At 38.7% G+C, this 12,334-nt stretch overlaps 1 protein-coding gene across 5 annotated transcripts in view; it reads right to left on the bottom strand.

Annotated features, from left to right (window-relative positions):
- The window catches only part of htt (huntingtin), a 60,412-nt gene that overhangs the window by 29,933 nt on the left and 18,145 nt on the right, over positions 1-12,334 (bottom strand). For all 5 annotated transcript variants that reach the window (XM_073862448.1, XM_073862449.1, XM_073862450.1 and 2 more), the window contains 13 exons: positions 9,278-9,436; positions 9,100-9,197; positions 8,872-9,011; positions 7,889-7,952; positions 6,856-6,956; positions 6,227-6,373; positions 5,942-6,062; positions 4,259-4,404; positions 3,980-4,131; positions 3,698-3,900; positions 3,471-3,597; positions 1,875-1,999; positions 81-191 (listed from right to left, as the gene is read on the bottom strand). In XM_073862448.1, coding sequence (XP_073718549.1) covers positions 81-191; positions 1,875-1,999; positions 3,471-3,597; positions 3,698-3,900; positions 3,980-4,131; positions 4,259-4,404; positions 5,942-6,062; positions 6,227-6,373; positions 6,856-6,956; positions 7,889-7,952; positions 8,872-9,011; positions 9,100-9,197; positions 9,278-9,436 — 1,694 coding nt within the window. The remainder of the gene's footprint in view (positions 1-80; positions 192-1,874; positions 2,000-3,470; positions 3,598-3,697; positions 3,901-3,979; positions 4,132-4,258; positions 4,405-5,941; positions 6,063-6,226; positions 6,374-6,855; positions 6,957-7,888; positions 7,953-8,871; positions 9,012-9,099; positions 9,198-9,277; positions 9,437-12,334) is intronic.

The raw sequence follows: 12,334 nt of genomic DNA, 5'->3' as shown, positions 1-12,334 counted from the left end.
TGTTGTTCTAACCAATGAAAGATGAGGACTGGAACAATAAGTATTTTACAGTTCATTGATGTGAAGATGTAATGTCATACTTTGCCTATGTCGTTGAGGGTGGCCAGCTCAAGAACCTGGGAAAGGACATCAAGCACTGACCTCAAGAAACTCCCAAACTTCTCATTGGTATTGTGGAGGTCTAATGTCACCTTGGGAAGCAAAACAATATTATAAGAAAGACAATCTAGATTATATCCATGTGCTTATTAAATACAACAGAATTTACTTAAAATACAACATGGATTATTAAATAATCAGAGATGTATCGTAACGAAGTAGAACTACTACACTACTATACTTAAGTACTAAAAGACAGTATCTGTACTCTACTGAAGTGTTATTTTTTTCTCCTACTTCCACTTTTACTTCAGTACATATTTTCTATGAGTATAATACTTTTACTCAGATACATTTTTTATGTGCTGCATCGTTACTCGTTACAAAAATGTAACAAATCATTCCAAACCCACATTATCACTGCCGGAGCGGTGATACACATTAGAAACACACACACACACACACATCGTGGTCTAAACCAATTGGAGAAAGTGAAGGGCGGACCCCTCCCTCCCTCTCACTCTCAAATATGAGCCACGGTTGTGGACAAATATGAAGCGAAGAGGGAGCCAAAGTGCGCGAGAAAGGGCGAGTGTGCGCGAAGAAGGAAACCTAAATACATTGAAACACCTTTACCTTTACCTATTACCATTTTATCGACTAATATTTAATTAATTCTGAATTCTCTATCGCCATATCAGTTAAATTAATCTGAATTAATCTGAACATTCCTGCCCTTGTAATCCTGCTACAGCCAAAGGAATAGTGAGTGTCCTTACAATAAACAAAATTATATTCAAACTTTTGATTGTTTTCTTTAATAACTACATTACACAATACTTGTACTTTTACTTTCAGTACTTGAGTAGTATATTTTAAAATAAACTACTTGCAATACTTAAGTACAAAAAATGTTTAATACTTTAGTACTTCCACTTAAGTGCTGTGCTTAAAGAGCACTTCAACTTCTACTCAAGTCACTTTTTTGATAGAGCACTTGTACTTTTACTCAAGTCTGGGTCCCTAGTACTTTATACATCTCTGTAAATAATAGTGCTGTGTTCAAAATATCGATACGACGATACATCGTCATGGACGCCTGGCGATGCGTGCATCGATACAGCACCTTCCGTATCGATTCGGACGCACCTTTGAAAGTAACGTGATGAATCGCTGTTGATCCGTGATGCATATGGAAAGGACGCATCTGTCCCGTGGAGTACGTAGAGTTAAAGGTAGTGGGGTATACTTTCACTTTGCATGTCTGTCTCGCTGGCGCATGTGTCTGCATAGCGCGCGGGTATTTAAAATCAATGAGTTCAGTATGAAAACGCTGATGTCTTAGCCTATACTACTGCAAAGGGCTTTATTAGACACTCTCTTATAAAACAGTACTAACACATTTGAGAAGAAACACGACAAAGATTTCCATGTGAAAAGTGTATGTCTAGAGATGAGATAGCCTACAGAACTACTTCAAACTATAGCTGTCACATTAATAATCTGATTTCTACTAAATAGTATTAACTCTGACTGCATGTTTATAGATATATTCATAGATATAGAATAATTAAGTGAGAGACAAATATAATGCCTAGAGTAAGGCACTGTCTTTGTAAAACTGCAAAAAATGTAATTCAGAATAGTCTTGTATCGTGATGCGCATCGTATCGGGACCCTTGTATCGGGATACGTATCGTATCGGGAAATTGTTGCCGATACACAGCCCTAGTAAATAATCCAAAACAAAATGAGCTAAAGAGATTCAGACTGACTTTGAAGTTGGCATGTGTAGCTCTCAGGGCATCATAAAGCTTTAGATACGTAGGGAGGTGATAAAAGCTGCCCAGAGTAGTGGATTTGTTAACCACTGTGGTCGCTGTGCTGTCTGCTGCTCTGCCTGTTTAAAAACACAGAGAAACCATGAATATTAAAGGGATAGTTCACCCAAAAATAAAAATAATGTCATTAATTATTAATGTCATTAATGTCAAAACTCATCTTTGGAACACAGTTTAAGATGTTTTATATTTAGTCAGAGAGCTTGTTGACCCTTCTTTGGAAATCTATGTACGGTATACTGTCCATGTCCAGAAAGGTAATAAAAGCATTATTAACTCTTTCCCCGCCATTAACGAGATATCTCGTCAATTAAGAGAAAACGCTTCCCCGCCAATCCGTCTTTCCGCAATACCGCTATTATCCACTAGGTGGCGCCCTTCCGCAACTTTTTAAACCCGGAAGTATTGCCCTATGGCAAGCTGCTGCATGTTCGTGTCCGTTTTAAAGATTGCTCTGAATGGGATCTCTATGAAAAGTCCGTCACAAAAATTGAATTATCTCTGCTTTTTGCTCAAAATGTGGTGTTTTTGCAGAAACCTACCCATATTCAAAAGCTGATTACAAAAGAACTACTAAAGGTAGCATGAGACGGGTTTTTTTTGTTTGAAAGCAGAGGGTCTGTTCTTTCATTTGGTATATTGTATGTTTATATATTTGAAGAAGAACATTTTCTGGAAGGCATTAAACTTTTGTGAAAATCATGAAAAACGCTGGCGCTGGCTGGCAACTTTTTTTAAAAACGCTGGCGGTGAAAGAGTTAAAGTAGTCCATGTGACATCAGTGGGTCCGTTAAAATGTGTTGAAGCATCGAAAATACATTTTGGTCAAAAAATAACAAAAACTACGACTTTATTCAGCACTCTCTTTTCTTCCGCATTTGTTGTGAAGCGTATGCGCAAGACTAAAGTCACGTGACTGCAGTGACGCGGATGACATACGACACGGCTGACGTGTAATCTGGTGCGCCCAGCTGTTTTTTCTGCACCCGGGCTTCGTTTACAGTCTGAGGGAGACGCTTGCTGTAAGTTTGAAAAAAAAAACTTCGCAAACATGTCTGAGGATAACACGTCAGCTGGGTCACTGCAGTCACGTGACTTTAGTCTCGCACAAGCGCTTCACAACAGATGTGGAAGAGAAGACAATGCTAAATAAAGTCGTTTTGTTATTTTTGGACCAAAATGTATTTTCAATGCTTTAACACATTCTAACTGACCCACTGATGTCACATGGACTACTTTGGTAATGTTTTTATTACCTTTCTGGACATGGACAGTATACCGTACATAGATTTTCAATAAAGGGTCAACAAGCTCTCGGGTTAAATATAAAACATCTTAAACTGTGTTCCGAAGGTGAACGGAGGTCTTAAGAGTTTGTAACAACATGGGGGTAAGTCATTAATGACATTATTTTCATTTTTGGGTGAACTATCCCTTTAATAATTAATAAGCACCATGATATCTTGCTTGTCTCCATGCACTATTTTTTATCTGTATGGTCAAAAGGTGGCACTGTAGTCGGAACTGTACCTGTATTGGTCTCTCCTCCCTTCTTTGGGCTCATGGGGGTGGAGCTCTGCTCTGTCATGTCTTTCTCTTTACCCTTACGTCTGATCGGACTAAGAGATGGTGTGTTGGACAATGAGGGTAAAGTTGCCTGAAGGAAAGGTTAACAGTAATGAATTTTAACTGTAGGATCAATACAATCAATATTAAATATAAATAAAGTCATTACTGTAATCAGGATTCATTCATACCTTGACAGCAGGACCTGGAGGTGTATCTTCCAACACATGGGAGCAGATGTTGAGGATCTTCAGCAGGTGTGAAAACAACTGCTCCACCATAGCAACAAGAGCGCGGTCGTTAAGAGCAGGCCACGCCTCTTCCTGCTTGGAGGGGGCGGGGTTAGTCTCCTCCTCACCCGCCCACGGGCTCTTCATGCACTTTGGTGCAACAGCTGCAACAAAACAATTCATAGTAGTACAGATGGGCACGAAAATATCACTTAAACCGTGACGGCAAGTCTAAATCTGTACCTGCAAGAAGGTTTCCGGCCAGGAGCAGAGCAGACTGATGGGCGGAGAGATCAAGGGGGAACCATGCGGAAGAGAGGAGGGACAGAACCATATTGGCCACGCCTACCGTCAAAGACCTGCGCACGTCCTCATTACTGCCAGATTGAGAAAGGCTAGAGAGAAACCATTGAAAGGTATTATTAAGGCGCAGCACATTTATTACATGATCGTGACTACATTTTATAATTATGAATACTAGCTGCAATGTATAGTTAGTAAGGGGGTGTGTGGATGATGTACCTCAAGGTGCGTCCTCGGCTGCGGTGCTGGCTGGATCGATTGAGATGAAAGCCAGAGGAGCTCACAAAGCCACAGTGCCAGCCGGTGCTCCAGGTGCACACTGGGAATGTGCTGGATAAAAGGCACAGAGCCTCACAACACCCAAACTAGAGACAAATTAAGGAAAAACATTTTGAACTGCGTCAAAATCAGACACATCGCAAATCAAGCAGTGATTTTTGTTCCTTAACAGTACAAAACTGCAAAAATAATGTTTGCAATCATTGGAAGAGGCAATATAATGCTCATTTATATTAGTTAGTGTAGTTAATATTAGGGATGTAACGATTCAATCACGATTCAATCGCGGTCCTCATTAAAAATGCCTGTCTGAAATCGATTCTGAATCGCAAGGCTGCGATTCTTTGTTTTATGCACAGCTTGTGCCTGTATTACGGCATTTGGTCAGTAGGAAGTCCTTATCAATCTAAAATCATTATGAGTCGGAGTCGTTTATAATGTGCATTTAAAAAAGCAACACTCGTTAAACAAACTCATTCAAAATATTCTTTATTATCATGAAAATACCTGAAACAATTTGAAGAACAGCGTATAAATATTCATGTGTAGACATTTCCTGGAATAGCGTTTGTAATGCTACTTCTTGTGTGGCACAAAGGGAATTTCTGCACGGGAGCGCCCCCTGGTGTTCGGATGTGCCTGGATTTCACCGTAATTCATTCAAATTCATTAATTGAGAAAACGCGCATTTGCACGATGAATCGTTACACCCCTAGTTAATATCTATCAGTTTCTCTGTTCTCAACAGACATACACATTTAATCTTTAATATTATCTTAGAAGCATATCCCAAATGCCCAAAAACCAGGAAACATAAAAGGTTAGAGGTGCCATAAAGGTCTTCTCGGGTCCAAAGAAATGTACCCGACCCAAAATGACTCGAATCACTTTTTCCATCGAGTTTAGTAACACTTTGGTGTGGGATCGATTATAGACGTGTCATTATATTTGCGCTGACTACTGCTGTGACATCATACAGGTGAGAGTGTTGTTGGAATGCTATACATCCACATACATTCATTTATTTCTCTTCATTTATTTATTTCTTCAAAATTAAAACTGACCACCACAAATAGTTGTTTGCACATTGTGTTTATCACTACCTCTGTCTCACATGACAGTTTCTGTACAAACACCTGCGGCGTCAGTCACCGCGCTCCGCTGAGCCTCACTTAAGTTGCATTTAAGGATATATACTGATGTGCACGACACTGATGTGCTGCCACAAACTGCAAGTCTGGAAAAAAGGTAATGGTGTTCCTGATTCTCAACCTGTGGATGTTTTTCATCGCTAAAAGGGAGTTTGGGAACTTACAGCAAAGCACAGATGACAACAGGTTTACTCGAGACAGCGCAAGCTAGCATGAAGGTAAAGCTAATCTTTTACATTATAGCAATGGCACTGGTAGTGACGATTCTCTCAGACCAATCAGTGATCTACAGTGTTTTGGCATCAGCTCGGGTCGCTTGGAACCCCGACTTAGGTGGTACTAAAAAAAGGTAGCGGTTACTACGCTACACCCAGTGGAAAAGCCCCCAAAAGAAACTGACCCGACCCAAACCGCGGGGTACTATGCAATGGAAAAGCGCCATAAGTGGACCCACTTAAGGTGAGGCACTTACAGTCATGGCTCTGGAAGTAGAAGAGGTGAGGGCGTGAGATATGGCTGTGATGACCCGTGACAGGTTGTTGTCAATGGTCACGTCCGGTGTGCTCTGACACAGACTGTATCCCCTGTACGTCCTGCAGTGAAGCATAACATTTCAAATATTATATGGGTACAAAGTATACATCAGTGTATTTATAAACATGAAAGCTGCCTGATAAACAATAACTCTGAAATTTGTAATGACATGTACATACAGATAGAGTCACGTAAGGAGTACTGTGGCAGTGTAATACTTTACCGCGTGATGGTGCTGACAGTGAACTGTGATGGCGGTTGGGTCTCGTGCATCAGCAGCTGTAGGTACCAGCTGCTCTGATCTCGGGCTATAGCCACGACCGGATCCGACTGAGCTTGGTCACAGTCGTAAAACAATCTGGACACCAGCCTGAAGAGAGATATATCAAATCAAAGTATCCATCAGACTCAAAATATGTATCTGGTGCCCTGTTTACACCAGTCCATGTGCTTACATCAAAGTACCGCTGCTTGTGGTGTTGGCAAACATGCTGCACGTGTATTAGTAAGGGCTTTTCTCAGATATTTCAGATCAATGGATGAATTAAGCTCACACAGCTTTCACACATTCACAAAATAAAACAAAAGAGAAACAGGAGAGTAGCCGCTATACTTTCAGCGACATCATCAAGGCCCCGCAGAACACTGTGGGTTTGCGCTAGAAGTGAGGAATGCGTTTTCGACGACCTCTGAATGTGGTTGAAAGTGGACAATCACAAAACATTTTACACCCCGTTTACACCTGTATTAAGCGTCGTTCACTTGTGATCCGATCGAACAAAACGCATCTTAATTCCAGGTGTAAACAGGGTCTGAGAGTTGTTCAGTCAGACATAGAGAATGCATTAATACCTGCTGATGGTGTTTGCTGCCACATGTCTTACTCGTGGGTCATCGTCGCCCAACAGGTACAGCACAACATCATTTACCACTCGATCCTGGAGTCTCAACAACTGATTTTAAAAAACAAAATTGTTTAAAATATAGGAGAATTCTATAAAACAAGTTTATTTTAACTCCAAAACAATATCTATTATTCCTAATTGCGTTTTTACAAATCCATTCAGAGTTTCCACACCGTTTAAATAATGATAACGCAAAACCACAATCTTAAAAATTCTTGATATGTTTAGTTTTCCACAACTATTGGAACCCTGATGCTTGTAATGTTAGGTTAAAGCAACATTCCACTTTTTTTTTAAATATGCTAATTTTCCAGGTCCCCTAGAGTTAAACATTTGATTTTTACAGTTTTGGAATCCATTCAGCCGATCTCCGGGTCTGGCGCTAGCTATGCTAAAAATGGTAGCGCCAGACCCGGAGATCAGCTGAATGGATTCCAAAACAGTAAGAATCAAATGTTTAACTCTATGGGACCTGGAAAATTTAAAAAAAAAATGTCTATTTTAAGCACATTAATTAAAAAAATAAAGAGACAGACTTATTTTATGACAAAAGATTTTCACTCTGCACTAAATTGTGATGTATTTGGTTTCTAGTCACTTGAACTTCACTTATTATAACTAGGGATGGCAAAAGATACAAAATAAAAGCTTTTTTCTACATAATATGTGTGTGTGCACTGCATGTTATTATTTTGTATATATAAATACACACACCTGCATGTATGCATTTAAGAAACATTTACTTGCTTATATAAGCATGTAAATGTATAATAATATATAAATAAAAAATATGCATAAATAAAATTCTTACATTTATACATGTATGTGTGTATTTATATATATACATAATAATTACACACACTACACACACAAATATATTATGTAAACACAAACTTTTATAAAAAGATTTATTTTCTTTTTGACAGCGCTAATAATCACACAATTTATTAAATATATGCCAAATTATTCCTTGATCTTACCCCAGTGTAGTGATGCTCTCCTTTATGCAACTTCTCAGTTTTTCTCTCCAAAAAACTTACTAACCTGCCACACAAAAAACAGCAAAAGATTTACTTCAAATTCACTGCTTATAAAGACTGTCTCATTGTCCATATAGACATGTATACCTGATGGCACAGTGTTTGTGTTATGATATAATACACAAAAAATAAATTGTAGACTGTAGCCACCTACTGAATATATAACAATTTCCAATTAAATGATTAACTCTTTCGCCGCCATTGACGAGATATCTTGTCAATCAAGGGAAAACGCTTCCCTGCCAATGACGAGTATTTCCGGCTTTCCGCAATACCGCTATTATTCTTCCGCAACTTTTAAACCCGGAAGTATTACCCTATGGCAAGCAGCTGCATGTCCGTGTCTGTTTTAAAGATCGCTCTGAATGGGATCTCTATGAAAAGTCCGTCACAAAAATGAAATTATCTCTGCTTTTTTATCAAAATGTGGTGTTTTTGCAGAAACCTACTCATATTCAAAAACTGATTACAAAAGAACTACTGAAGGTAGGATGAAATGTCTGTTCTTTCATTTGGTATATTGTATTTTTATATATTTAAAGAAGAACATTTTCTGGAAGGCATTCAACTTTTGTGAAAATTATGAAAAACGCTGGCGCTGGCTGGCAACTTTTTTAAAAAATGCTGGCGGCGAAAGAGTTAAAGGGATAGTTAACCTAAAAATGAATAATCTGTCATTATTTTCTCATCCTCCTGTATGAATTTCTTTTTTCTGATTAATGCAAAAGAAGATATTTGATAAATGATGGTAAGCACACAACTGATTGTAACCATTGACTTCCATAGTAGGAAAACAAATATGATGGTGTTTAATGGGTACCATCAACTGTGTGTTTACCATTATTTATCAAAATATCTTCCTTATCATATATCACAATGCTCTCATAATATTTGTTTTCCAAATTCATTCACTCGACTCTCACCTGAAGTCAATCTCAGCAAGCGTCTCAAGCAGCTCAGTGCGGACCAGCCAATAAGAGCAATCTTTTAAGGTCAAGAGGTCAATGAGAAGCTGCAAACCAAGTTCACTGTGACTGCCATTACACAGCGCCATTATACAGTGCTGCAAACAAACAAACAAACCATTAAAATAACCACACAAAACTGATGCCATTCATGCTGTTCATTTAGGTATGTGTGTGTGTTCTCACCCTAACAGCAGCACATCCCATTTTACATGTGACCGATGATTCATCTTTCAGACTGCGCTGCAGCAAAGGCACAAAGTCTTCGATTGACAAAGAGTTTCCTGAGAAAAAAAGAGAATTTGATCTTGTGGCCGATTTATTGATTTGCACCGCTTGATGTGATTCATGTTGAACTTCTGACCTGTGATGCTGTGGATCTGAGACAGCCACGTCTCTGTGTTGTATCGTGTCTTTAGTTGGATGGCTTGGATTAAAGCACCACAGAGGATGGCTGTGGCCCCTCTGATCTGAGGGTCCCCGTGTTCGATGTACTGCAGTATATCACTGATGTACTGTTGCTCTGTTCACACAAATAAGGCACACATTCATACACCAACATATGAAGTCATGGTTTTGTATATTATAAGAATAACCCAACAAAACAAAGCATTCGGTTGTAGTTATGCAATGCCAATATAGGAACTGAACAAAACCAAACTGAACTACATACTCGCGCCGAGGTCGAAGTGCTGCAAACTAAGTGCAAACATACTTGCGCCATAAAATATAGTTCTCATTTTTAGCCGCTTAAAAAAATTGCCACGTTTTATTTTGTGCCACTATACTTACTTGTGTAACCTTAAATAGGAAAGTTTTTGGTGGCTTCTAAATTCATCCCTGTTTGGATGCTAAGGAATGAATGGGGCTAGGCTAAATACTAACACATTCACGATGCGCTGTACAAAGATTAAAGGGCGTTTTGCAGGTAAAATTTTTCAACGGATTTGTGCAATTTGCTTGTTGATAATAAACATTTAAACTGTTATCCATTGTATTTTATGTTGTTGGGTATCACAAAACCCGAAAAAGTATGAAAAAGTACAGCAATTTGCAATGATTCTCCTTTCCCTCACAACGCACTGTATGACGTCACGCTGGGGAGAGAATTGACCAAAGCCGCCTTGAGAGCATTGAGAATGACTATAGAAAGACGAGTAAAGTACAGTTCTGATAGCGCAGATAATAGATAAATACATACATACATACATACATACATAGATAGATAGATACATACATAGATAGATAGATAGATAGATAGATAGATAGATAGATAGATAGATAGATAGATAGATAGATAGATAGATAGATAGATAGATAGATAGATAGATAGATAGATAGATAGATAGATAGATAGATAGATAGATAGATAGATAGATAGATAGATAGATAGATAGATAGATAGATAGATAGATGGATAGACAGATGGATAGACAGATGGATAGACAGATGGATAGGCTAGTATAGAGAGATAGGCAGACAGCCAGATAGCATAAGGTTAGCATATCTTCGTGTAGAAAGTAAACAAACAATTAACATACTCGTTCATGCTGGCTTGAGGGGGTCCATGATCCTGCCTGAAATGGGTGTAACTTTATGCGATCTTCAGCGCAAACAGTTTTGGCAGCATGTCTCTAATCCTGGAAGGTGAGTGAAGCACGTCACGTCTGTTCGCGGGGACCAGCGACCCAAACGCACTCACTTTCTTACAGCCAGTAGCGGAATGGCAATCGAGAGAGTCGGGACTTTCCCGGGCCGATCTGATAATAGTTATACATTTCGAGTTATATTAGCAACACCGTCTGGCGGGGTGATGTGCGCCGGTTCCCGCAGCCCGCTGGTCAAACTGTGCAGGCAGCCTCTCTGCTCAATAAAGTACATAAAAGTGCTCAACCTGTTCGGCAGGTCCAAACATGTACAGGATTTATAAAAATATGGTGATCAATGAGCGGTTCCTCCTCAAATGGCTTAGCCTGTCGTGATGTAAAAAGCCGCCGAACGCCTGTTTATTACAGTATGTATGCGGTCGGATCCGAGTGTGCTGCAGCTGCTGATGCGTATAAAATGATCGTGTGATTCGTTATAATCGCATAAACAATATAACAAAGCATCCTTTTATTTCACAAAACAATATATTTGAGATATTATTTGATAGACTAGTAAGTGTGGATTAAGGATGTTTAAAAATCTCTAGCCTGGTGGTCAGGACATGAATGGATCAAATCAGCAGATTTGCGAAGTTTTATTTATCTCCACATATATCATAAATAATAATTAGCAAGGTAACTTTGCAGTATAACACATTATATATTTCCTACGATGTATATATGATTTCCAAATTATATACGTAAGTATTAAACAGCAATAAATGTCTCATCTATCTCTATGGCTCTGGCTGAGTCTTTCTCCACTTCTCCCCAACGTGACGTCATCGCAGAATTGCGTTAAAAAAAACCGTTAGTACCAAAAACGTAAAAAAAGTGGTCTTTAAGACCATTTTTGAGACATTTTAAAAATTATACACATATCTTGAGTGATTTATGTACCCATTAATCGACAGTGGTGGTTAACCTGCAACATACACTTTAAGTGCACGCATTAAAAAAAGATAGGTATATGTTAATTCATCTAAGCTGAGGTAAAAACATAGTAAAATATTGAAAAACTGTGGAGTTTTCCCTTAAAGAATCCACTTAATCTGTTGGTTACTTTAATGATGGATGCATGTGCTTTTAAAGGATTAGTCCATTTTCTTAAAAAAAAAATCCAGATAATTTACTCACCACCATGTCATCCAAAATGTTGATGTCTTTCTTTGTTCAGTCGAGAAGAAACTATGTTTTTTCAGGATTTTTTCTAATTTTAATGGACTTTAATGGACCCCAACACTTATTAGTTTTAATGCAGTTTAAAATTGCAGTTTCAATGCAGTTTCAAAGGACTCTAAACGATCCCAAAGAGGCATAAGGGTCTTATCTAGCAAAACGATTGTCATTTTTGGCAAGAAAATAAAAATATGCACTTTTAAACCACAACTTCTCTTTTTCCTCCGGCTGTGTGATGAGCCAGCACGACCTCACGTAATTGCGTAATGACGTCGAAAGTTCACGTGTTACATTTGCGTACCATTTTAAATAATAAACTGACACAAAGACATTAATTAGTATCATTCCACATACAACAACGTCGGAAAGGTCCTCTTTCGCCACATTTGTAAACACTGGGGTGTAGTTTCGCATATGTTATCCGTGACCTCTTGATGTGATGACGTATTACGTGAGGTCGCGCTGGCACGTCAAAGGACCGGAGGAAGACGAGAAGTTGTGGTTTAAAAGTGCATTTTTTTCTTGCCAAAAATGACAATCGTTTTGCTAGATAAGACCCTTTTGCCTCGTTTGAGATTGTTAAGAGTCCTTTAAAA

Source organism: Misgurnus anguillicaudatus, chromosome 3 (genome assembly GCF_027580225.2).
Source record: "Misgurnus anguillicaudatus chromosome 3, ASM2758022v2, whole genome shotgun sequence".
In the NCBI taxonomy this organism is placed as follows: domain Eukaryota; kingdom Metazoa; phylum Chordata; class Actinopteri; order Cypriniformes; family Cobitidae; genus Misgurnus; species Misgurnus anguillicaudatus.
Note: the sequence above shows the minus strand (reverse complement) of the source record. Positions and strands in the feature narration are given on the sequence as shown.